Source organism: Pseudophryne corroboree, assembly GCF_028390025.1.
Source record: "Pseudophryne corroboree isolate aPseCor3 chromosome 3 unlocalized genomic scaffold, aPseCor3.hap2 SUPER_3_unloc_4, whole genome shotgun sequence".
Taxonomy (NCBI): Eukaryota; Metazoa; Chordata; class Amphibia; order Anura; family Myobatrachidae; genus Pseudophryne; species Pseudophryne corroboree.
This window is the reverse complement of record NW_026967530.1, coordinates 651,897-679,403: the sequence shown is the minus strand read 5'-3', so window position 1 is coordinate 679,403 and position 27,507 is coordinate 651,897. Positions and strand designations below refer to the sequence as shown.

The window sequence follows — 27,507 nt, the reverse complement described above, 5'->3', positions numbered from 1 at the left end:
CCCATATTTAAGCAACCAGCATCGGGCTCTGCGCCTGGTCCTGGTCCCAAAAATACGGGGGACAAAAAGAGTAGGGGTCCCCCGTATTTTTAAAACCAGCACCGGGCTCCACTAGCTGGACAGATAATGCCACAGCCGGGGGTCACTTTTATATAGTGCCCTGCGGCCGTGGCATCAAAAATCCAACTAGTCACCCCTGGCCGGGGTACCCTGGGGGAGTGGGGACCCCTTCAATCAAGGGGTCCGTCCCCCCAGCCACCCAAGGGCCAGGGGTGAAGCCCGAGGCTGTCCCCCCCCATCCAATGGGCTGCGGATGGGAGGGCTGATAGCCTTTGTTGTAAAATAAAAGATATTGTTTTTAGTAACAGTACTACAAGTCCCAGCAAGCCTCCCCCGCATGCTGGTACTTGGAGAACCACAAGTACCAGCATGCGGCGGAAAAACGGGCCCGCTGGTACCTGTAGTACTACTATTAAAAAAATACCCAAAAAAAGACAAGACACACACACCGTGAAAGTATAATTTTATTACATACATACACACATACATACATACTTACCTATGGCCCCACGCAGGTCGGTCCTCTTGTCCAGTAGAATCCAAGGGTACCTGTTGAATAAATTATACTCACGAGATCCAGGGGTCCAGGCTCCTCGGCAAATCCAGGGTTAATCCACGTACTTGTTTAAAAAAAAAAAACGGTATCCCGACCACGAACTGAAAGGGGACCCATGTTTGCACATGGGTCACCTTCCCACGAATGCCAGAAACCCACTTTGACTTCTGTCTAAGTGGGTTTCTTCAGCCAATCAGGGAGTGCCACGTTGTAGCACTCTCCTGATCAGCTGTGTGCTCTTGTCCTCACTGACAGGCAGCACACGGCAGTGTTACAATGTAGCGCCTATGCGCTACATTGTAACCAATGCTGGGAACTTTCTGCCCTGCGGTTGACCTAAAGTGACGTCACCGCTGAGCAGAAAGTTCCCAGCATTGGTTACAATGTAGCGCATAGGCGCTACATTGTAACACTGCCGTGTGCTGCCTGTCAGTGAGGACAAGAGCACACAGCTGATCAGGAGAGTGCTACAACGTGGCACTCCCTGATTGGCTGAAGAAACCCACTTAGACAGAAGTCAAAGTGGGTTTCTGGCATTCGTGGGAAGGTGACCCATGTGCAAACATGGGTCCCCTTTCAGTTCGTGGTCGGGATACCGTTTTTTTTTTTTAACAAGTACGTGGATTAACCCTGGATTTGCCGAGGAGCCTGGACCCCTGGATCTCGTGAGTATAATTTATTCAACAGGTACCCTTGGATTCTACTGGACAAGAGGACCGACCTGCGTGGGGCCATAGGTAAGTATGTATGTATGTATGTGTGTATGTATGTAATAAAATTATACTTTCACGGTGTGTGTGTCTTGTCTTTTTTTGGGTATTTTTTTAATAGTAGTACTACAGGTACCAGCGGGCCCGTTTTTCCGCCGCATGCTGGTACTTGTGGTTCTCCAAGTACCAGCATGCGGGGGAGGCTTGCTGGGACTTGTAGTACTGCTACTAAAAACAATATCTTTTATTTTACAACAAAGGCTATCAGCCCTCCCATCCGCAGCCCATTGGATGGGGGGGGACAGCCTCGGGCTTCACCCCTGGCCCTTGGGTGGCTGGGGGGGGGACCCCTTGATTGAAGGGGTCCCCACTCCCCCAGGGTACCCCGGCCAGGGGTGACTAGTTGGATTTTTGATGCCACGGCCGCAGGGCACTATATAAAAGTGACCCCCGGCTGTGGCATTATCTGTCCAGCTAGTGGAGCCCGGTGCTGGTTTTAAAAATACGGGGGACCCCTACTCTTTTTGTCCCCCGTATTTTTGGGACCAGGACCAGGCGCAGAGCCCGATGCTGGTTGCTTAAATATGGGGGAACCCCTGTCATTTTTTCACCCATATTTTTGCAACCAGGATCGGCTCAAAGAGCCCGAGGCTGGTTATGCTTAGGAGGGGGGACCCCACGCATTTTTTTTTGTGATTTTACATTGTTTAATTAAATTAAAAAAAATTAATAACCCCAGCACGGATCACACAGATCCGGCCGAGATTGATTGTAAAAAAAAACGGCAGTGTTTTGCTAATCACTGCCGTAAAATTAGGTAAAAAAACACGAATGACATCGACATCGGAAGAAAAGAAAAACCCGAATACGACAGCTTAGTAAATCCATCGTAATCAATTCAAAAAGTTGCAGTTTTACACTGTCGATGTCATTCGTGATTGAACTTTGACCTTTTTTCGGAAATTACGAATCTTAGTAAATAAACCCCATTGACTTCTGTCCCAATGGCAAAAGTCCAGGCCCTGACGGGTATACCATTGCATATTATAAAGCTTTCAAGGAGAAATGAATCCCTCTTCTCACGAGAGCCTTCAACACTATATCAGAACACTCGCATTTCTCCACGCAATCTCTCGAAGCCCATATTGCAGTTTTACCTAAGGAGGGCAAAGATCCCAGTCTTTGCTCTAGCTACCGGCCAATTTCGCTACTGAACATAGACATAAAACTTTTTGCCAAACTGATTGCAAATCGCCTTAAACTATTATTGCCCAGTTTGATTCATGGAGATCAGGCTGGATTTGTTTTAGGCTGAGAAGCCAAGGACAACACCTCTAAAGCACTTAATATGATTCACTATGCTAGCCAGGTTTCGTCCCCTTCAGGGTAGACTGGGACTTCGTATCTGGCATCCTGAAACATCTAGGGCTTGGCAACGCCTGTCTCCATAGAATCTTATCTCTTTACACTTCCCCATCCGCCCAAAAAAAATAGGATTAATGGCTCCCTTTCTGATTCCTTTTCTATCTCCAATGGCACACGACAAGGTTGCCCACTATCCCCGTTGCTTTTTGTCTTATGCATGGAGGCATTAGCTCGAAGCATCAGGGCTAATCGAAATATCTCCGGTTTGCTGATGAGGGGGACCGAATACAAAACTGGCTTTATATGCCGACAACTTATTCGCTATAATTTCAAAACCGGTCATCTCATTACCGAATCTGATGGTAGAATTTGATAAGTTCGGAGCCCTCTCTAATTTTAAGATAAACTATTCCAAATCTATTGGTATGAACTTAACTAGTTCTTCTGACGTGCTAGAGGGTTTGAAATTCTCCTTCCCTTTTGCTTGGCACGACCACAAATTAAAATATTTGGGGATATTACTCTCCAATGACTTATCCAAATTATTCTCCTTGAATTTTAGCCCCTTGTTGGCGAAGCTTCGCCTAGACTTCCAGAACTGGAGGAAATTGCGATTATCATGGTTTGGCAGAATCAATGTCAAAATGAATGCCCTCCCCAGGATATTATTCTTTCTCCAAACCCTCCCTATACACATCCCCCTACTTTGGTTCCGGGATGTCCAGACTCTTATTCGTGCATTTGTTTGGGGCTGCAACACACCTAGATTTAAACACGACATCTTATTTAGGAGAAAACACCAAGGTGGACAACAGCTCCCACATATTTCTAGCTACTATCATGCGGTACATTTGAATAGGATTTTGGAATGGTTGCGGGCCAAAGACTGCAAACAGTGGGTTCTCCTAGAGGAGGGTTGTCTCCCACATTATATCGAAATTGTACCATGGCTTCCTATCCTTCTGAAGGTTACCCACCCCACGGTCTCCCCCACACTTAAATTATGGACCAAGCTGAGGTCTAGGAGCCATATATCCTCCAAATTGTCCCCTTTAACTTCTTTTCTCCATAACCCCGGGTTTGTTCCAGGTCTTCATGGGACAGCCTTTGCTCTATGGGCGGAAGCCAGGTTTTTCAGGGTCGGTCAGCTGGTGAGTTCGGGCAGGGTGCGATCATTTTCAGATATTCAGTCTTTTTGGAATATAATCAGTTCTGATTTTTGGAAGTTCCTGCAGGTTCATCATTTCATAACATCTTCCAAGAACCTTTCTGATATAACTAGGGATCTCACCGTATTTGAAAAAATGTGTGTCTCTCCTAGATATCCTACACATACTATCTCTCAAATTTATGCGCTTATTATGGAAGACCTGTTTCCGCAACCTCCTACCTTTATAACTTCCTGGGAGAGGGAACTGCCAGGGCTACCTACACAGATCAATTGGGATTCCGTATTTTGTAACGTCCAGGCGAGCTCCTTATGTTTATCAACATTGGAGACTCTTTATAAGCTCATATATAGGTGGTATAGGACTCCCCTTGTCCTTAATAAAATGTTTCCTTCTCTCTCGAATCTTGCGCCCCAGGGAGCTTTGTGCACATATGGTGGGACTGCCCTCTTATAACTCCATTTTGGACAGAAGTATTTAAATGCTCCGAACTGATAGTAGGGGATGTAGTCCACGGGCGTGCATTCATAAAATGCTCCCTATTGAGACATCTTAGCAACGCTGCAAAAGAGGTTATTCCAACTCTTTGGAGATCCGCCTCACCGCCCTCGATTAAGCTGTGGTTTAAAAAGATTGATTACTTTTTAGATATGGAAGACCTTATCTCCTTCTCAACAGGGAAACCCATTAACTTCACAGCCATCTGGTTTCCCTGGTATGATTTCAAGGAGTCACCTGTATATCGGTCCTATATAACTACTTAGTTTTTCTCCCATTATGTATTCTGTATCTCTTTAGCATGTATCAGATTTTTAATTGAAAAAGTCCTCCCTCTTCTCTCCCAAAGGACTCCTCCTCTCTATGCAGATACCTTCGCCTACCTCTACATTTCACGACTTCTCCTTTTCTTTTCTTCCTTTCCTCTCTTTCTCTCCTTTCCTATATTTTCCTAAGCTGTTTTATTAGACCGTTTCCCTTTTACATGTTTTGATGTTGGGAAAATAAGCAGACAACTCTTTTCCATGCTTTGGGTGCTTTAAATGTTTCAATTTTTTGCATCCCTGCGATCAGTTAGTCGTCGCCTACAGGGGGGAGGGTATTGGTTGTGTGCTGGTGCTGCTCAGCACAGGACTTACTCTTCCAGTGCTATGATCGGGGCAGGAGCTGACCTCAGAAACCCTCCCTCCAAACGCCTGGTCCCTCCTGCGTTTTTCCGAACACTCCTTGAAAATGGTCAGTTGCCACACACAAACGCCCTCTTCATGTAAATCCCTGTTGCTGTGGTCCATTATGCCTGCGTATTGCTGCCTGATCGCAGCCTGTGAGAAAACGTACAGCAACTGTTATGTCTGAATTACCCCCAATGTCTCTGTGTAAGGCACACAAGTTGTATCCTTTCTTGTTGCAATAGCAAGCTTGAAACCAAAGGGATTCAAGCATAGCCAATCAGTGGCTCTTATTTCAAGCATGCAATCCCTGGTTTGGAATACAAGGCATTGCCAGTAGACAGCCAATCCAGAGCAGACGTTTTGAGCCGGGATTGTGGAGAGAGCTCTGTCCAGAAGTAGCACATCAAGAAAGAAGAGCACCTGGGAGGAAGAGTTCTAATGGGAAATAAAAGGCCAAAAGGTGAAGACTCTGAGGAGGCAGCTAAGCATTGAGAACCACGGCTGACAGTGAAAGCCAAGAAGGAAGCTGAGGACTGGAGATGCCAGCAGTGGTGGGAATCAGGAGAACCATACAAGGCAGCCTCTCCCTATAGACTAGGTAGGCACACTTGGGACATCTCTACTTACTTAGAACCCTCTAGACCACCAGGGAGTATGGGCACAAGGCTGCTGGTGCACAATAAATTTGGAAATAAGTCTGTGGCATACAGTAATGTCAGGTGTAAGACCCAGGAAAAAACTGTAGGTCTGAGTGCTGGGTCCAAGGCGCAGAATAATTTCAAGTCCATGACTACTAAATGTCTCCTTATTGACATGAAACATTATCCAGTAGAAATAAAGTTATTATTCCCTGACAAAGTAGAAAATAGGCCTCCTAAATAGAGTAGACCCCTAGGGCTCTAGGCAGTTCTACCTATAATAATTGTTTACTACTCACCTGTGCTGATATGTATAGGGATTTCCTCCTCCTTACACTGCTGATCACCCCTCACATACGTCTCTTCTTCTCCCTCTATATCTTCTGCCTTTATATCAGTCATATACGTCTCTTCTTCTCCATATATATCTTCTGCCTTTATATCAGTCACATCCGTCTCTTCTTCTCCCTCTATATCTTCTGCCTTTATATCAGTCACATACGTCTCTTCTTCTCCCTCTATATCTTCTGCCTTTATATCAGTCACATACATCTCTTCTTCTTCCTCTATATCTTCTGCCTTTATATCAGTCACATACGTCTCTTCTTTTTCTCTTGTATCTTCTACCTTCATATCAGTCACATACGTCTCTTCTTCTCCCTCTGTATCTTCTGCCTTTATATCAGTCATATACGTCTCTTCTTCTCCCTCTATATCTTCTGCCTTTATATCAGTCACATACGTCTCTTCTTCTCCCTCTATATCTTCTGCCTTTATATCAGTCATATACGTCTCTTCTTCTCCCTCTATATCTTCTGCCTTCATATCAGTCACATACGTCTCTTCTTCTCCCTCTATATCTTCTGCCTTCATATCAGTCACATACGTCTCTTCTTCTCCCTCTGTATCTTTTACCTTTATATCAGTTAGTTCTTCAATCTAAATAACCAACATAACAATACAATAACATATTAATGTCTTATATTACTGAGATTTCTGTTATGTCCTAGAGGATGCTGGGTTCCACATTAGTACTATGGGGTATAGATGGGTCCACTAGGAGCCATTGGCACTTTAAGAGTTTGAGAGTGGGCTGGTCCCTCCCTCTATGCCCCTCCTACCAGACTCAGTTTAGAAAATGTGCCAGGAGGAGCCGGTCACAGCTAGGGGAGCTCTACAGAGCTTTTTTAGTAAAAGTTTATTTTAGAGTTTATTATTTTACAGGGAGGCTGCTGGCAACAGCCTCCCTGCATTGTGGGACTAAGGTGGGAGCAGTGTCCGCCCTGCGGGGTCTGAGCCACTATCTCCACTGACAGGACACTGAGCTCCTGAGGGGATCGAACGTTCCCCACCACAGGGGATCGCTCACCCCGGCAGCATGCCGCCACCCCCTTACAGAGCCAGAAGATCGGTGGCGAGTTAGTCACCGCCCCCCTTAGCAAGCGGGGAGCCACTGTGAAGATGACGGCAACAGGGTATGGAGCACAGTACTAACTGCACTCCGGGGCTCAGCGGTACATAGTGCTGCGCTGTGAGGGGCGCCCTGAGCCAGCGCCTACACCCTACACTGACCTATTAAGCCTGTCAGGGTCCCGGGATCACTGCCAGCATGAATCCTCAGGCCAGTATAATCTCCTGAAGAGCAGGAAGATCCCTAGAAGGGTTCTGGTTGCTTTCCCATAACCTGAGGATAGAAAAAAAATAAGAATTTACTTACCGATAATTCTATTTCTCATAGTCCGTAGTGGATGCTGGGGACTCCGTCAGGACCATGGGGAATAGCGGGCTCCGCAGGAGACAGGGCACATCTAAAAAGCTTTTTAGGTCACATGGTGTGTACTGGCTCCTCCCCCTATGACCCTCCTCCAAGCCTCAGTTAGGTACTGTGCCCGGACGAGCGTACACAATAAGGAAGGATCTTGAATCCCGGGTAAGACTCATACCAGCCACACCAATCACACCGTACAACTTGTGATCTGAACCCAGTTAACAGTATGATAACAAACCGAAGTAGCCTCTGAAAAGATGGCTCACAACAATAGTAATAACCCGATTTTTGTAACAATAACTATGTACAAGCATTGCAGACAATCCGCACTTGGGATGGGCGCCCAGCATCCACTACGGACTATGAGAAATAGAATTATCGGTAAGTAAATTCTTATTTTCTCTAACGTCCTAGTGGATGCTGGGGACTCCGTCAGGACCATGGGGATTATACCAAAGCTCCCAAACGGGCGGGAGAGTGCGGATGACTCTGCAGCACCGAATGAGAGAACTCCAGGTCCTCCTTAGCCAGAGTATCAAATTTGTAAAATTTTACAAACGTGTTCTCCCCTGACCACGTAGCTGCTCGGCAAAGTTGTAATGCCGAGACCCCTCGGGCAGCCGCCCAAGATGAGCCCACTTTCCTTGTGGAGTGGGCCTTTACAGATTTAGGCTGTGGCAGAATGTGCAAGTTGGATTGTGCTACAGATCCAACGTGCAATCGTCTGTTTAGACGCAGGAGCACCCATCTTGTTGGGTGCATACAATATAAACAACGAGTCAGATTTTCTGACTCCAGCTGTCCTTGAAATATATATTTTTAATGCTCTGACAACGTCCAGTAACTTGGAGTCCTCCAAGTCGCTAGTCGCCGCAGGCACCACAATAGGCTGGTTCAAGTGAAAAGCCGAAATCACCTTAGGGAGAAATTGAGGACGTGTCCTCAATTCTGCCCTGTCCGAATGGAAAATCAGATATGGACTTTTGTACGACAAAGCCGCCAATTCTGAAACTCTCCTGGCTGAAGCCAGAGCCAATAGCATGGTTACCTTCCATGTAAGGTATTTTAAATCTACCGATTTTAAAGGCTCAAACCAATGAGATTTGAGAAAATTTAGAACCACGTTCAAATCCCACGGTGCCACTGGAGGCACTATTGGGGGTTGTATATGTAGTACACCTTTTACAAAAGTTTGTACTTCAGGCACTGACGCCAATTCTTTCTGGAAGAAAATTGATAAGGCCGAAATTTGAACTTTAATGGACCCCAATTTTAGGCCCATAGACAATCCTGCTTGCAGGAAATGTAAGAATCGACCCAATTGAAATTCTTCCGTTGGAGCCTCCTTGGCCTCACACCACGCAACATATTTTCTCCAAATACGGTGATAATGTTGTGCGGTCACATCTTTCCTGGCTTTAATTAAAGTAGGAATAACTTCCTCAGGAATGCCCTTTTCTTTTAGAATCCGGCGTTCAACCGCCATGCCGTCAAACGCAGTCGCGGTAAGTCTTGGAACATACAAGGTCCCTGTTGAAGCAGGTCCCTTCTTAGAGGTAGAGGCCACGGATCCTCCGTGAGCATCTCTTGAAGTTCCGGATACCAAGTTCTTCTTGGCCAGTCCGGAGCTACCAGTATTGTTCTTACTCCTCTTTTCCGTATAATTCTCAGTACCTTTGGTATGAGAGGCAGAGGAGGGAACACATATACTGACTGGTACACCCATGGTGTTACCAGAGCGTCCACAGCTATTGCCTGTGGGTCTCTTGACCTGGCGCAATACCTGTCCAACTTTTTGTTGAGGCGAGACGCCATCATGTCCACCTTTGGTTTTTCCCAACGGTTCACCATCATGTTGAAGACTTCTGGATGAAGTCCCCACTCTCCCGGGTGAAGGTCGTGTCTGCTGAGGAAGTCTGCTTCCCAGTTGTCCACTCCCGGGATGAACACTGCTGACAGTGCTACGACATGATTCTCCGCCCAGCGCAGAATCCGTGCAGTTTCTGTCATTGCACTTCTGCTTCTCGTGCCGCCTTGTCGGTTGACGTGGGCGACTGCCGTGATGTTGTCGGACTGGATCAGCACCGGCTGATCCTGAAGCAGAGGTCTTGCTTGGCTTAGGGCATTGTATATCGCTCTTAGCTCCAGTATATTTATGTGAAGAGACTTTTCCAGGGTTGACCACACGCCCTGGAAGTTTCTTCCCTTTGTGACTGCTCCCCAACCTCGTAGGCTGGCATCCGTAGTCACCAGGACCCAGTCCTGTATGCCGAATCTGCGGCCCACTAACAGATGGGCCGTCTGCAACCACCACAGGAGAGACAATCTTGTTCTCGGTGACAATGTTATCCTCTGATGCATGTGCAGATGCGATCCGGACCATTTGTCCAGCAGATCCCACTGGAATGTCCGTGCATGGAATCTGCCGAAAGGAATCGCTTCGTACGAAGCCACCATCTTTCCCAGGACTCTCGTGCATTGATGTACTGACACAGTTCCTGGTTTTAGGAGGTTCCTGACAAGTTCGGATAACTCCCTTGCTTTCTCCTCCGGGAGAAACACCTTTTTCTGAACCGTGTCCAGAATCATGCCCAAAAACAACAGATGTGTTGTCGGAGTCAATTGGGATTTTGGAAGATTTAGAATCCACCCGTGTTGTCGAAGCACTACTTGTGATAGTGCCACACTGGCTTCCAGCTGTTCTCTGGACTTTGCCCTTATCAGGAGATCGTCCAAGTAAGGGATAATTAATACGCCTTTTCTTCGTAGAAGAACCATCATTTCGGTCATTACCTTGGTAAAGACCCGAGGAGCCGTGGACAAACCAAACGGCAGCGTTTGAAACTGATAATGACAGTCTTGTATCACAAACCTGAGATACCCTTGGTGTGAAGGGTAAATTGGGACATGTAGATAAGCATCTTTTATGTCCAAGGACACCATGAAGTCCCCTTCTTCCAGATTCGCTATCACTGCTCTGAGTGACTCCATCTTGAACTTGAATTTCTGTATGTACAGGTTCAAGGATTTCAGATTTAGAATAGGTCTTACCGAACCGTCCGGTTTCGGTACCACAAATAGTGTGGAATAATACCCCTTTCCCTGTTGTAGGAGGGGTACCTTGACTATCACCTGCTGAGAATACAGCTTGTGAATGGCTTCCAAAACCAACGTCCTTTCTGAGGGAGACGTTGGTAAAGCAGACTTTAGGAACCGGCGAGGAGGAGACCTTTCGAACTCCAGCATGTACCCCTGAGATATTATCTGCAGGACCCACGGGTCTACTTGTGAGTGAGCCCATTGATTGCTGAAATTCTTGAGCCGACCCCCCACCGTTCCTAAGTCCGCTTGTAAAGCCCCAGCGTCATGCTGATGGCTTTGTAGAAGCCTGGGCGGGCTTCTGTTCCTGGGCAGGGGCTGCTTGCTGCCCTTTCTTACCCTTTCCTCTGCCTCGCGGCAGATAAGACTGTCCTTTTGGTCGCTTTTTATAGGAACGAAAGGACTGCGGCTGAAAAGACGGTGTCTTTTTCTGTTGGGAAGGAGTCTGAGGTAAAAAGGTGGATTTGCCGGCAGTTGCCGTGGCCACCAAGTCCGAAAGACCGACCCCAAACAATTCCTCTCCTTTGTATGGCAATACTTCCATATGCCTCTTGGAATCCGCATCACCTGACCACTGTCGCGTCCATAAACTTCTTCTGGCAGATATGGACATTGCGCTTACTCTTGATGCTAGAGTACAAACATCCCTCTGAGCATCTCGCATATAAAGAAAAGCATCCTTTAATTGCTCTAGAGTCAATAAAATACTGTCCCTATCCAGGGTATCAATATTTTCAGTCAGAGAATCTAACCACACTACCCCAGCACTGCACATCCAGGCTGAGGCTATTGCCGGTCGCAGTATAACACCAGTATGTATGTATATACTTTTCAGTGTAGTTTCCAGCCTCCTATCAGCTGGATCCTTGAGGGCGGCCGTATCAGGGGACGGCAACGCCACCTGCTTTGATAAACGTGTGAGCGCCTTATCCACCCTAGGAGGTGTTTCCCAGCGCGCCCTAACCTCTGGCGGGAAAGGGTACAATGCCAATAACTTCTTTGAAATTGGCAGTTTTCTATCGGGCGTAACCCACGCTTCATCACACACATCATTCAATTCCTCTGATTCTGGGAAAAATACAGGCAGTTTTTTCACCCCCCACATAATACCCCTTTTTGAGGTACCAGCAGCATCAGAGATCTGCAAAGCCTCCTTCATTGCCGTGATCATATAACGTGTGGCCCTACTGGAAAATACGTTTGATTCTTCACCGTCGACACTAGAATCATCTGTGTTGGTACCTGTGTCGACTGACTGAGGTAAAGGGCGTTTTACAGCCCCTGACGGTGTCTGAGATGCCTGTACCGGTACTAACTGGTTTGCCGGCCGTCTTATTTCGTCAACTGACTTTTGTAATGTGCTGACATTATCACGTAATTCCATAATTAAAGCCATCCATTCAGGTGTCGACTCCCTAGGGGGTGACATTACCATCATCGGCAATTGCTCTGCCTCCACACCAACATCGTCCTCAAACATGTCGACACACACGTACCGACACACAGCCGCCACACAGGGAATGCTCTTTTGAAGACAGGACCCCTTAGCCCTTTGGGGAGACAGAGGGAGAGTTTGCCAGCACACACCAAACAGCGCTATAAATGTATATAAACAACCCTAGAAGGTGTTGTTTATTACATATGCGCTCTTATATGTAATATATAGCCAATTTATGCCCCCCTTCTCTCTGTTTTACCCTGTTTCTGTAGTGCAGTGCAGGGGAGAGTCCTGGGAGCCTTCCTCACCAGCGGAGCTGTGCAGGAAAATGGCGCCGTGTGCTGAGGAGAATAAGCTCCGCCCCCTTTTCGGCGGGCTTTTCCTCCCGGTTTTTTAATCACTGGCCTGGGTTAAAATACATACATATAGCCTTAATGGCTATATGTGATGTATTTATTTTGCCAAATAGGTATTTTATATTGCTGCCCAGGGCGCCCCCAGCAGCGCCCTGCACCCTCCGTGATCGTGTCAGTGAGCCGTGTGACAACAATGGCGCACAGCTGCAGTGCTGTGCGCTACCTCTCTGAAGACTGAAGTCTTCTGCCGCCTGTTACCGGACCTCCGTTCCGCCGTCTATCTTCAGCGTCTGTAAGGGGGATCGGCGGCGCGGCTCCGGGACGAACCCCAGGCTGACCTGTGTTCCGACTCCCTCTGGAGCTCAGTGTCCAGTAGCCTAAGACTTCAATCCTCCTGCACGCAGGTGAGTTGCAAGTCTCTCCCCTAAGTCCCTCGTTGCAGTGATCCTGTCGCCAGCAGGAATCACTGATTAGAAACCTAAAAAAAAACTTTACTAAACAGCTCCTTAAGAGAGCCATCCAGTTTGCACCCTTCTCGGACGGGCACAAAAACCTAACTGAGGCTTGGAGGAGGGTCATAGGGGGAGGAGCCAGTACACACCATGTGACCTAAAAAGCTTTTTAGATGTGCCCTGTCTCCTGCGGAGCCCGCTATTCCCCATGGTCCTGACGGAGTCCCCAGCATCCACTAGGACGTTAGAGAAATAGGAAAACCCACCCATAGTGGACGCGTCTGTATCCAGACTCTCAAAATAGGTGATTTTACCTGTCCTAGGATCTACCTCCGTTAAGGAGCCGGCTGACCACAACATTGACACTACGCTCAAATCCATATACATGGCTTCAGGGCGATACTACGACCTACTATTGCCTGTGCATGGATTTCCAAAGCTATAGTAAAGTGGTCAGGCACATTACTTGAGGATTTGGATACAATGGATAAAAGTGACGTTGAATTGTTTTTATGTAACATTCAGGATTCTGCAGGATTTATGGTGGAATCCATGAAAGACCTGGTTTCAGTGGCTGCAGGAATTTCTTCCATTTCTGTCTCAGCTCGTCGAGGACTGTGGCTGCGCCAGTGGTCTGCCAACGCGAAATCCAGGAGATGTGTGGATACCCTACCCTACACAGGTCAGGCTCTCTTTGGGGAAGCGTTGGATGCGTGGATCTCCACGGCTACAGTGGGTAAGTCACCTTTTCTTCCTTCAGCTGCACCTGCTACGAAGAAACTTTTCCTTCAGCTGCATCATAGTCCTTTCGAGTTGCTAACACCAGAAAGGCCAAACCGTCCAACACCTTCTTTAGCGGAGGTCAACCTAAATCCAAGAAACCTGTTGCTGTGGGTTCCAAGGAACAGAAACCTGCTTCAGCTACGCCAAAGTCCTCAGCATGACAGTAGACCGTACGGCCTGGAGGTAGGGCTGGTTGGGGCGAGACTCAGACTTTTCAGTCATGTATGGGTGTCGTCCGGCCTGGATCCCTGTGTACTAGATATTGTGTACCAGGGGTACCGGCTGGAATTTCAAGATCTCCCTCCTCACCGGTTCTTCAAATCAGGCTTGCCGACAGACAGGGCTATCCTACAGGGAGCCATTCAGAAGTTGGTGGAGGCACAGGTTATTGTACTAGTTCCTCCACAGATGCAAAACAAGGGTTACTATTCAAACCTTCTCGTGGTAACGAAACTGGATGGTTCGGTCAGGCCTATTTTGAACTTAAAATCACTAAACCCCTTTCTGAGGGAGTTCAAGTTCAAAATGGAATCTCTGAGGGCAGTAATATCAGGTCTGGAGGAGGGGGAATTCCTGGTATCCGTGGATATCAAGGATGCGTACCTCCACATTCTGATTTGGCTGCCACCTCAAGCTTATCTCCGATTCGCTCTGTTGGACTGTCACTATCAGTTCCAGGACCAGCCATTCGGCCTCTCCACAGCACCGAGGGTATTCACCAAGGAAATGATGGTTCTCCTCCGCAGACGGGGTGAACATAATTCCATATCTGGACGATCTGCTGATAAAGGCATTGTTCAAGGAGAAGCTGTTACAGTCCATTCCTCTCACGTCCCACCTGCTATGGGAACACGGTTGGATCCTGAATCTTCCCAAATCACATTTGGAACCAACCAGGAGGTTGTCCTTTCTGGGAATGATCCTCGACACGGAAGTACAGAGGGTGTTTCTTCCAGAGGAAAAAGCGTTGGTGATACAAACAATGGTCCAGGATGTTTTGAAGCCAGCCCGGGTGTTGGTTCATCAGTGCATTCGCCTTCTGGGAAAGATGGTGGCCTCTTATGAGGCTCTACAGTACGGGAAGTTTCATGCTTGGTCCTTCCAACTGGATCTCCTAGACCAGTGGTCAGGATCCCATCTACATATGCACCAGAGAATACGTCTGTCACCCGGGGCTGGGGCGCTGTCACTGGGAACCTTACAAGGAAGGTGGTCAAATCTGGAAGCCGGCCTGCCGATACATATTCTGGAACTAAGAGCCGTCTACAATGGTCTTCTTCAAGCGGCCCATCTTCTGAGAAATCGGGCAATTCAAGTGCAGTCGGACAATTTAACGACAGTGGCTTACATAAACCGACAGGACGGAACGAAGAGCAGAGCTGCCATGTCAGAGGTAACAGGAATCAACCTCCGGGCAGAAAAACACGCATTGGCGCTGTCAACAATCTTCATTCTGGGAGTAGACAACTGGGATGCGGATTTCCTCAGCAGACACGATCTCCATCCAGGGGAGTGGGGTCTCCATCCGGAGGTGTTCAAGGAGGTAACAGATCTTTGGGGTGTACCTCAAATACACATGATGGCCTCTCATCTCAACAAGAAGCTTCAGCGATATTATTCCAGGTCGAGGGACCCGCAAGCCGTGGCGGTGGACACCCCAGTGACTCCGTGGGTGTTCCAGTCGGTGTACGTGTTTCGTCCACTTCCACTCACTCCAAGAGTTTGAAAACTCATAAGGAGAATAAGGGTTCAAGCGATCCTCATTGCTGCAGACTGGCCAAGAAGGTCTTGGTACGCGGATCTTCTGGATCTACTGCTAGAAGAGCCGAGGCCTCTTCCTCTTCGGGAAGACCTGCTGCAGCAGGGGCCGTTCGCCTATCAAGACTTACCACGGCTACATTTGACGGCATGGAGGTTGAACGCCAGATTCTAGCTCGGAAGGGCATTCCGAACAAGGTTATTCCTACCCTGATACAGGCTAGGAAAGGAGTAACGTCTAAACATTACAATCGTATTTGGACAAAATATGTATCTTGGTGTAGTAAAAGAAGTTTCCTACGGTGGAGTTTCAACTGGGATGGTTTCTCCTCTTCCTGCAAGCAGGTATGGATATGGGCCTGAGATTAGGATCCATAAAGGTCCAAATTTCGTCCCTATACATTTTCTTCCAGAAACAGTTGGCTGCCCTCCCTGAGGTTCAGACTTTTTTGAAGGGAGTTCTGCACATCCATCCTCCCTTTGTACCGCCTACGGCGCCCTGGGATCTTAACATGGTGTTGCAGTTCCTCCAATCGGACTGGTTTGAGACTCTACAGGAGGTTGAGGTCAAGTTTCTCACGTGGAAGGCTGTCACTTTGTTGGCCTTTGCTTCTGCTAGACGTGTGTTGGAGTTGGGGGCTTTGTCATGTAAAAGCCCATACTTGATCTTCCATGAAGATAGAGCTGAGCTTCGGACATGTCAGCAGTTTCTTCCGAAGGTTGTGTCGGCATTTCATATCAACCAAGCAATTGTGGTGCCAGTTGCGACTGACTCCTCAATTTCATCAAAGTCCTTAGATGTTATAAGGGCTCTAAAAATCTATGTGAAGAGGACTGCTCGTCACAGAAAATCAGACTCTCTGTTTCTCCTGTATGATCCCAAGAAAATTGGGTGTCCTGCTTCTAAGCAGACAATCTCTCGCTGGATTAGGTTCACTATCCAGCATGCGTATTCTATGGCAGTCCTGTCCTATGTCTGTTTAGGCCCACTCTACTAGTAAGGTGGGGTCTTCCTGGGCGGCTATTTGGTCGGGGTCGAACACGTTCGCAAAGTTCTACAACTTTGATACTTTGGCCTCTGAGGACCTTAAGTTTGGTCAATTGGTTCTGCAGGAGCCTCCGCGCTCTCCCTCCTGTTCTGGGAGCTTTGGTACATCCCCATGGAAATAATGTGGACCCCAGCATCCTCTACGGCAGGGCTGGCCAAACCAGTCCTCAAGATCTACCAACAGTTCACATTTTCCAGACCACCTAGCTAGTAGACAGGTGTAGTCATTACTAATTAAGATGTGCTGCATTCATTCCTAACTGACAATTCTACAGATCTCCAGGAGGCCTGGAAAACATGTACTGTTGGTAGATCTCGAGGACCGGTTTGGCCAGCCCTGCTCTACGGACTATGAGACAAGGATTTACCGGTAGGTAATTAAAATCCTATTTTTCATCTGTAAAATATCAGTGTATAATACACACACAGCTGCTCTACACATTATATAGTGACAGTCACTTTGGTATATAGGTGAGACCTTAAATCCCACCTACCTGATCCTCCTGTGGGATCCTGTGATTCTCCTCTGTACAGTCCTGGGAATACAGAGGACGGGGACATCTCTCTGGGGTATCTCTGTTACTGGGCCCATCTGTAGGAGACACACAGTGACTGAGTACAGTGTATATATGTGATTATTAGATGATGTGTGTATATAGGGGACCCCATACCTGCTCTTCCCTGTACAATACATGACAGTCTTCTCTTACCCAGTGATGTGAGGGGCCGGTGATTCTCCATCATCACATCCTTGTACAGACCCCTGTGTTCCTCTATATACTCCCCCTCCTGCATGGAGACATAGACAGTTACATCCTGACACCTTATAGGAACCTGACACACACAGTGATACAGTCATCACCCAGACACATCCCCTGGTGTTACTGTATAATGTCCCATTCCCAGCAGTCACCACTCCAGTCATCACCCAGACACATCCCCTGGTGTTACTGTATAATGCCCCATTCCCGGCAGTCACCTCTCCAGTCATCACCCAGACACATCCCCTGGTGTTACTGTATAATGTCCCATTCCCAGCAGTCACCTCTCCAGTCATCACCCAGACACGTCTCCTGGTGTTACTGTATAATGCCCCATTCCCAGCAGTCACCTCTCCAGTCATCACCCAGACACGTCTCCTGGTGTTACTGTATAATGCCCCATTCCCAGCAGTCACCTCTCCAGTCATCACCCAGACACGTCCCCTGGTGTTACTGTATAATGTCCCATTCCCAGCAGTCACCTCTCCAGTCATCACCCAGACACATCCCCTGGTGTTACTGTATAATGTCCCATTCCCAGCAGTCACCTCTCCAGTCATCACCCAGACACATCCCCTGGTGTTACTGTATAATGCCCCATTCCCAGCAGTCTCCTCTCCAGACATCACCCAGACACATCCCCCGGTGTCACTGTACAATGCCCCATTCCCGGCAGTCTCCTCTCCAGTCATCACCCAGACACGCCCCCCGGTGTTACTGTACAATGCCCCATTCCCAGCAGTCACCTCTCCAGTCATCACCCAGACACATCCCCCAGTGTTACTGTATAATGCCCCATTCCCAGCAGTCACCTCTCCAGTCATCACCCAGACACATCCCCAGGTGTTACTGTATAATATCCCATTCCCGGCAGTCACCTCTCCAGTCATCACCCAGACACATCCCCCGGTGTTACTGTGTAATGCGCCATTCCCAGCAGTCACCTCTCCAGTCATCACCCAGACACATCCCCCAGTGCTACTGTATAATGCCCCATTTCCAGCAGTCACCTCTCCAGTCATTACCCAGACACTTCCCCCAGTGTTACTGTATAATGCCCCATTCCCAGCAGTCACCTCTCCAGTCATCACCCAGACACATCCCCTGGTGTTACTGTATAATGTCCCATTCCCGGCAGTCTCCTCTCCAGTCATCACCCAGACACGCCCCCCGGTGTTACTGTACAATGCCCCATTCCCAGCAGTCACCTCTCCAGTCATCACCCAGACACATCCCCCGGTGTTACTGTATAATGTCCCATTCCAGCAGTCACCTCTCCAGTCATCACCCAGACATGTCCCCTGGTGTTACTGTATAATGTCCCATTCCCAGCAGTCACCTCTCCAGTCATCACCCAGACACATCCCCCAGTGTTACTGTATAATGCCCCATTCCCAGCAGTCACCTCTCCAGTCATCACCCAGACACATCCCCCAGTGTTACTGTATAATGCCCCATTCCCAGCAGTTACCTCTCCAGTCATCACCCAGACACATCCCCAGGTGTTACTGTATAATGTCCCATTCCCGGCAGTCACCTCTCCAGTCATCACCCAGACACATCCCCCGGTGTTACTGTATAATGCGCCATTCCCAGCAGTCACCTCTCCAGTCATCACCCAGACACATCCCCCAGTGCTACTGTATAATGCCCCATTCCCAGCAGTCACCTCTCCAGTCATCACCCAGACACTTCCCCCAGTGTTACTGTATAATGCCCCATTCCCAGCAGTCACCTCTCCAGTCATCACCCAGACACATCCCCTGGTGTTACTGTATAATGTCCCATTCCCAGCAGTCACCTCTCCAGTCATCACCCAGACACATGCCCTCGTGTTACTGTATAATGCCCCATTCCCAGCAGTCATCTCTCCAGTCATCACCCAGACACGTCCCCTGATGTTACTGTATAATGCCCCATTCCCAGCAGTCACCTCTCCAGTCATCACCCAGACACGTCCCCTGATGTTACTGTATAATGCCCTATTCCCAGCAGTCACCTTTCCAGTCAGCAGCTGAATGATCTTGTTGGTGAGTTCCAGGATCTTCTGGTCATTGTCTCTCTCATGTATCACTGAGTGAGGTGGAGGCACCATTAAGGGGCTCTGTGTCCTGTTCAGTCCTCCTGACACATGGGGGCGGCTGCTGGGTGCTTCAAACTCACCAGATGTCTTCTTTACTACTGTGTAATCCTATGTATTGAGGAAGACACCAAATATCTCTAAAAGATCTCCTCACCTCCCCAGTCATGTCCCTGTATTATTACTATAGATATACTGTAAGTGATGTCACTGTGACTCTCCCAGATAACCTTACCTCCCCAGAAATGTCTGTATATTATTATTAGAGAAGTAATGTCACTTTGACGCTCCCAGATCACCTCACCTCCCCAGTCATTTTCTTGTAGTATTATTGTTATAGATACAAGTGATGTCACTGTGATGCTCCTAGATCGCCACACCTACCCAGTCATGCCCCTGTATTATTACTATAAATATAAGTGACGTCACAATGACATACTCAGATCCCCTCACCTCCCCAGTCAAGTCCCTGTATTATTGTTATAGATATAAGTGATGTAATTTTGACGCTCCCAGATCCCCTCATCTCCCCAGTCATGTCCCTGTATTATTAATATAGATATGTGTTGTCACTGTGTTATTCCCAGATCCCCTCACCTCTCCAGTTATGTCCCTGTATTATTACTATATAAGTGATATCACTGTGATGCTCCCAGATCGCCTCACCTCCCCAGTCATGTCCCTTTATTACTATAGATGTAAGTAATGTCACTGTGACACACCCAGATCCCCTCACTGCTCCAGTAATGTTCATTTATTATTACTATTTATATTAGTGATGTCACTATGACGCTCCCAGATCCATCACCTCCCCAATCATGTACCTGTATTATTACTATAGATTTAAGTGATACCACTGTGAAACTCCCAGCTAACCACACCTCTTCAGTGATATCCCTGTATTAGTACTATAGATATTTGTGATGTCACTGTGATGCTCCTAGATCCCCTCGCCTCCCCAGTCATGTCCCTGTATTATTACTATAGATATAAGTGATGTCACTGTGACATTCCCAGATCCCCTCACCACCCCAGTCATGTCCCTGTATTATTACTATAGATATAAGTAATGTCATGGTGACGCTCCCTGATCCCCTCACCTCCCCAGTCATGTCCCTGTATTATTATTATACATATAAGTGATGTCACTGTAACAGTCCCAGATCCCCTCACCTCCCCAGTCATGTCCCTGTATTAATACTATAAATGTAAGTGATGTTACTGTGCCAATCCAAGATATCCTCACTTCCTGTCATGTCACTATATTATTACTATAGATATAAGTGATGTCACTGTGACACTCCCAGATCCCCTTGCCTCCCCAGTCATGTCCCTGTATTATTACTATAGATATAAGTGATGTCACTGTGATGCTCCCAGATCCCCTCACATCCCCGGTCATGTCTCTGTATTATTACTATAGATATAAGTGATGTCATTGTGACACTTCCAGATCACCTCACCTCCCCAGTCATGTCCCTGTAATAAAACTATAGATATAAGTGATGCCACCGTGACACTCCCATATCCCCTCACCTATCTAGTCATAACTCCTTTATTATTTATATATATATATATCGATATATATATATATATATATATATATATAAAAGTAAAGTCCCTGTGACACTCCCAGATCCTTTCACCACCCCAGTCATATCCACTTATTACTATAGATAGAAGTGATGTCACTGTGACACTCCCAGAACCCCTCACCTCCCCAGTCATGTCCCTGTATTATTACTATAGATATAGGTGATGTCTTTGTGATTCTCCCAGACACCCTCACCCTCCCCAGTCATGCCCCTGTATTACTACTATAGATATAAGTGATGTCACTGTGACATTCCCAGATCCCCTCCCCTCCCCAGTCATGTCCCTGTATTATTACTATAGATATAAATGACGTCACTGTGACACTCCCAGATCCCCTCACATTCCCAGTCATGTCCCTGTATTATTACTATAGATATAAGTGATGTCACTGTGATGCTCCCAGATTACCCTCACCACCCCAGTCATGTCCCTGTATTATTACTATAGATATAAGTGATGTCACTGTGACACTCCCAGATCCCCTCACCTCCACAGTCATGACTCTGTATTATTACCGTATATACCGTATAAGTCGACCCGAATATAAGCCGAGGCACCTAATTTTACCACAAAAACCTGGGAAAACTTATTGACTCGAGTATAAGCCTAGGGTGGGAAATGCAGCTCTAGCCGTACACAGCCTCTTAGTGCCAGATATGCCTTCATACTGCCAGATATGCCCCCACAGTGCCAGATATTCCCTCATGCTGCCAGATATGCCCCACAGTGCCAGATATGCCCCACAATGCCAGATATGCCCCACAGTGCCAGATATGCCCCACAGTGCCAGATGTGCCAGATATGCCCCACAGTGCCAGTTTGTTACTTACCCTCCATCTATCCCGCGCTGTACCATCGCTCCCGCGCTGTCTTCTGAAGGAGGGACACGGAGGGCACAGCGTGCGGCTCTCCTGTGTCCCTCCTGCGTCTCCGGCGGCAGCGGCGTGTGTTAAAGGAAGTGCCGGTTCGTGCACTTCCTTTCTCTGATGTCCTAGTGGATGCTGGGAACTCCGAAAGGACCATGGGGAATAGCGGCTCCGCAGGAGACTGGGCACAACTAAAGAAAGCTTTAGGTCACCTGGTGTGCACTGGCTCCTCCCACCATGACCCTCCTCCAAGCCCCAGTTAGATTTTGTGCCCGGCCGAGGTTGGATGCACACTAGGGGCTCTCCTAAACTTCTAGAAAGAAAGCATAGAATTAGGTTTTTTATTTTCAGTGAGACCTGCTGGCAACAGGCTCACTGCAGCGAGGGACTAAGGGGAGAAGAAGCGAACCTGCTTGCTTGCAGCCAGCTTGGGCTTCTTAGGCTACTGGACACCATTAGCTCCAGAGGGATCGACCGCAGGCCCAGCCTTGGTGTTCGGTCCCGGAGCCGCGCCGCCGTCCCCCTTACAGAGCCAGAAGCAAGAAGAGGTCCGGAAAATCGGCGGCAGAAGACATCAGTCTTCACCAAGGTAGCGCACAGCACTGCAGCTGTGCGCCATTGCTCCTCATACACACTACACACTCCGGTCACTGAGGGTGCAGGGCGCTGGGGGGGCGCCCTGAGCAGCAATAAAAACACCTTGGCTGGCAAAAATACCACAATATATAGCCCCAGAGGCTATATAATACCCCTGCCAGAATCCATAAAAAAACGGGAGAAAAGTCCGCAAAAAAGGGGCGGAGCTATCTCCCTCAGACACACTGGCGCCATTTTCTCTTCACAGTGCAGCTGGAAGAAAGCTCCCCAGGCTCTCCCCTGTAGTTTTCAGGCTCAAAGGGTTAAAAAGAGAGGGGGGGCACTAAATTTAGGTGCAATATTGTATATACAAGCAGCTATTGGGGAAAATTCACTCAGTTATAGTGTTAATCCCCACATTATATAGCGCTCTGGTGTGTGCTGGCATACTCTCTGTCTCCCCAAAGGGCTTTATGGGTCCTGTCCTCAGTCAGAGCATTCCCTGTGTGTGTGCGGTGTGTCGGTACGGCTGTGTCGACATGTTTGATGAGGATGCTTATATGGTGACGGAGCAGATGCCGATAAATGTGATGTCGCCCCCTGTGGGGCCGACACCAGAGTGGATGGATAGGTGGAAGGTATTAACCGACAGTGTCAACTCCTTGCATAAAAGGCTGGATGACGTAACAGCTGTGGGACAGCCGGCTTCTCAGCCCGGGCCTGCCCAGGCGTCTCAAAGGCCATCAGGGGCTCAAAAACGCCCGCTCCCTCAGATGGCAGACACAGATGTCGACACGGAGTCTGACTCCAGTGTCGACAAGGTTGAGACATATACACAATCCACTAGGAACATCCGTGATTTGATCCCAGCAATAAAAAATGTGTTACACATTTCTGACACTAACCCAAGTACCTCTAAATATGGGTTTTATGTTTGGGGAGAAAAAGCAGGCAGTGTTTTGTTCCCCCATCAGATGAATGAATGAAGTGTGTGAAAAGCGTGGGTTCCCCCGATAAGAAACTGGTAATTTCTAAAAAGTTACTGATGGCATACCCTTTCCCGCCAGAGGATAAGTTACGCTGGGAGATATCCCCTAGGGTGGATAAGGCGCTCAAACGGTTGTCAAAAGGTGGCACTGCCGTCTTAGGAACGGCCACTTTGAAGGTACCTGTTGATAAAAAGCAGGAGGCTATCCTGAAGTCTGTATTTACACACTCAGGTACTAGACTGAAACCTGCAGAGCGTGCTGCTGCAGCAGGGTCGGTGACTCTGTCAAACATACTAGTTTGCTAACATGAGAACATATTAAAGACGTCGTCTTATATATGAGGGATGCACGGAAGGATATTTTGCCGGCTGGCATCCAAAATGAATGTAATGTCCATTCTGTCAGGAGGATATTAGAGACCTGTCACTGGACAGGTGATGCTGACTTTAAAAGGCGCATAGAGATTCTGCCTTATAAGGGTGAGGAATTATTTGGGGATGGTCTCTGGGACCTAGTATCCACAGCAACAGCTGGTAGAAATATTTTTACCTCAGGTTTCCTCACAGACTAAGAAAGCACTGTATTATCAGGTACAGTCCTTTCGGCTTCAGAAAAGCAAGCGGGTCAAAGGCGCTTTCTTTCTACACAGAGACAAGGGAAGAGGGAAAAAGCTGCACCAGTCAGCCAGTTCCCAGAATCAAAATTCTTCTCCCGCTTCCTCTGAGTCCACAGCATGGCGCGGGGGCTCCACAGGTGTAGCCAGGTACGGTGGGGGGGCCGCTTCGAAAAATTTCAGCGATCAGTGGGCTTGCTCACAGGTATATCCCTGTTTCATTCAAGTAGTATTTCAGGGGTACAAGCTGGAATTCGAGATATCTCCCCCCCGCCGTTTCCTCAAATCTGCCTTGCCGACAACTCCCTCAGGCAGGGAGGCTGTGCTAGAGGCAAATTAACAAGCTGTATTCCCAGCAGGTAATACTCAAGATGCCCCTACTTCAACAAGGACGGGGTTACTATTCCACACTATTTGGGGTACCGAAACCGCATGGTTCGGTGTGACCCATTTTATATTAAAAATCCTTGAACACATACATAAAATAATTCAAGTTCAAGATGGAATCGCTCAGGGCGGTTATTGCAAGCCTGGAAGGGGGATTACATGGTATCCCTGGACATCAAGGATGCTTACCTGCATGTCCCCATTTACCATCCTCACCAGGAGTACCTCAGATTTGCGATACAGGATTGCCATTACCAAGTCCAGACACTGCCGTTTGAACTGTACATGGCACCGAGGGTGTTTACCAAGGTAATGGCCGAAATGGTGATACTCCTTCAAAAAAAAGGGAGTTTTAATTATCCCGTACTTGGACAATCTCCTTATAAAGGCGAGGTCCATGGAGCAGTTGTTAGTCGGGGTAGCACTATCTCGGAAAGTGCTACAACAGCACGGTTGGATTCTAAACATTCCAAAGTCACAGCTGGTTCCTACGACACGTCTGCTGTTCCTGGGGATGGTTCTGGAAGACCAGAAAAAAGTGTTTCTCCCGGAGGAGAAAGCCAAGGAGCTGTCATCTCTAGTCAGAGACCTCCTGAAGCAAAACCAGGTATCGGTGCATCATTGCACGCGAGTCCTGGGACAAATGGTAGCTTCCTACGAAGCAATCCAATTCGGCAGGTTCCATGCAAGAAATTTTTAATGGGACCCGTTGGACAAGTGGTCCGGATCACATCTTCAGATGCATCGGCTGATAACCCTGTCTCCAAGGACCGGGGTATCTCTACTGTGGTGGCTGCAGAGTGCCCATCTTCAAGAGGGCCGCAGGTTTGGCATACAGGACTAGGTCCTGGTGACCATGGATGCCAGCCGTTGAGGCTGGGGGGCAGTCACACAGGGAAGAAACTTCCAGGGACTTTGGTCAAGTCAGGAGACTTCCCTACACATAAATATTCTGGAACTAATGACCATTTACAATGCCCTGAGTCAGGCAAAGCCTCTGCTTCAAAACCAGCCGGTACTGTTCCAATCAGACAACATCACGGCAGTCGCCCATGTAAATCAACAGGGCGGCACAAGAAGCAGGATGGCAATGACAGAAGCCACAAGGATTCTCCTATGGGCGAAAAATCACGTGTTAGCACTGTCAGCAGTGTTCATTCTGGGAGTGGATAACTGGGAAGCAGACTTCCTCATCAGGCACGACCTCCACCTGGGAGAGTTCGGACTTCATCCAGAAGTCTTTCAACTGATGGTAAACCGTTGGGAAAGACCACAGGTGGCCATGATAGCGTCCCGCTTAAACAAAAAAAAACTAGAGAAATATTGCGCCAGGTCAAGAGACCCTCAGGCAATAGCTGTGGACGCTCTAGTGACACCGTGGGTGTACCAGTCGGGTTATGTGTTCCCCCTTCTACCTCTCATACCAAAGGTATGGAGAATAATAAGAAGGAAAGGAGTAAGAACGATACTCGTGGTTCCGGATTGGCCAAGAAGGGCTTGGTACCCAGAACTTCAAGAAATTATATCAGAGGACCCATGGCCTCTGCCACTCAGACAGGACCTGCTGCAGCAGGGGCCCTGTCTGTTCCAAGACTTACCGCGGTTGCGTTTGACGGCAAAACATTATCACCGCATATGGCGGAAATATGTTGTTTGGTGTGAGGCCAAAAAGGCCCCAACAGAGGAATTTCAACTAGGTCGATTTCTGCACTTCCTACAAGCAGGAGTGACTATGGGCCTGAAATTAGGCTCCATTAAGGTACAGATCTCGGCTCTGTCGATTTTCTTCCAGAAAGAACTAGCTTCTCTACCTGAAGTTCAGACATTTGTAAAAGGAGTGCTGCATATTCAGCCCCGTTTGTGCCTCCAGTGGCACCTTGGGATCTCAACGTGGTGTTGAGTTTCTTAAAATCACATTGGTTTGAGCCACTAAAAACCGTGGATCTAAAATATCTCACGTGAAAAGTGGTCATGTTATTGGCCTTGGCTTCGGCCAGGCGTGTATCAGAATTGGCGGCTTTGTCATATAAAAGCCCTTATCTGATTTTCCATATGGATAGGGCAGAATTGAGGACTCGTCCCCAGTTTCTCCCTAAGGTGGTATCAGCTTTTCACTTGAACCACCCTATTGTAGTGCCTGTGGCTACTAGGGACTTGGAGGATTCCAAGTTACTGGACGTAGTCAGGGCCTTGAAAATGTATGTTTCCAGGACGGCTGGAGTCAGGAAAACTGACTCGCTGTTTATCCTGTATGCACCCATCAAGATGGGTGCTCCTGCTTCTAAGCACACTATTGCTCGCTGGATTTGTAGCACAATTCAGCTGGCGCATTCTGTGGCTGGACTGCCGCATCCTAAATCAGTAAAAGCCCACTCCACGAGGAAAGTGGGCTCATCTTGGGCGGCTGCCCGAGGGGTCTCGGCTTTACAACTTTGCCGAGCTGCTACTTGGTCAGGGGCAAACACGTTTGCAAAATTCTACAAATTTGATACCCTGGCTGAGGAGGACCTGGAATTCTCTCATTCGGTGCTGCAGAGTCATCCGCACTCTCCCGCCCGTTTGGGAGCTTTGGTATAATCCCCATGGTCCTTTCGGAGTTCCCAGCATCCACTAGGACGTCAGAGAAAATAAGATTTTACTCACCGGTAAATCTATTTCTCGTAGTCCGTAGTGGATGCTGGGCGCCCATCCCAAGTGCGGATTGTCTGCAATACTTGTACATGGTTATTGTTAACTAAAGGGTTATTGTTGAGCCATCTGTTGAGAGGCTCAGTTGTTTTCATACTGTAAACTGGGTATAGTATCACGAGTTATACGGTGTGATTGGTGTGAATGGTATGAGTCTTACCCGGGATTCAAAATCCTTCCTTATTATGTCAGCTCGTCCGGGCACAGTGTCCTAACTGAGGCTTGGAGGAGGGTCATGGTGGGAGGAGCCAGTGCACACCAGGTGACCTAAAGCTTTCTTTAGTTGTGCCCAGTCTCCTGCGGAGCCGCTATTCCCCATGGTCCTTTCGGAGTTCCCAGCATCCACTACGGACTACGAGAAATAGATTTACCGGTGAGTAAAATCTTATTTTAACACACACACACACACGCCGCTGCTGCCGTAGACGCAGGAGGGACACAGGAGAGCCGCGCGCTGTGCCCTCCGTGTCCCTCCTAAATACTCACTCGAGTATAATCCGAAGTGGCTTTTTCAGCACAAAAAAAGGTGCTGAAAAAGTCGGCTTATACTCTAGTATATACGGTACTTCAGATATTAGTAAT

The 27,507-nt window shown here is 48.0% G+C and overlaps 1 protein-coding gene across 1 annotated transcript in view; it reads right to left on the bottom strand.

Moving 5' to 3' along the window:
• LOC134984204 (zinc finger protein 585A-like) overlaps nt 1-27,507 on the bottom strand; it is a 59,927-nt gene that overhangs the window by 16,817 nt on the left and 15,603 nt on the right. The window contains exons 2-5 of the mRNA XM_063949838.1: nt 19,130-19,321; nt 17,080-17,158; nt 16,864-16,961; nt 5,967-6,606 (exon numbers count right to left, since the gene is read on the bottom strand). Of these exons, the coding sequence (XP_063805908.1) occupies nt 5,967-6,606; nt 16,864-16,961; nt 17,080-17,158; nt 19,130-19,321 (1,009 nt within the window). The remainder of the gene's footprint in view (nt 1-5,966; nt 6,607-16,863; nt 16,962-17,079; nt 17,159-19,129; nt 19,322-27,507) is intronic.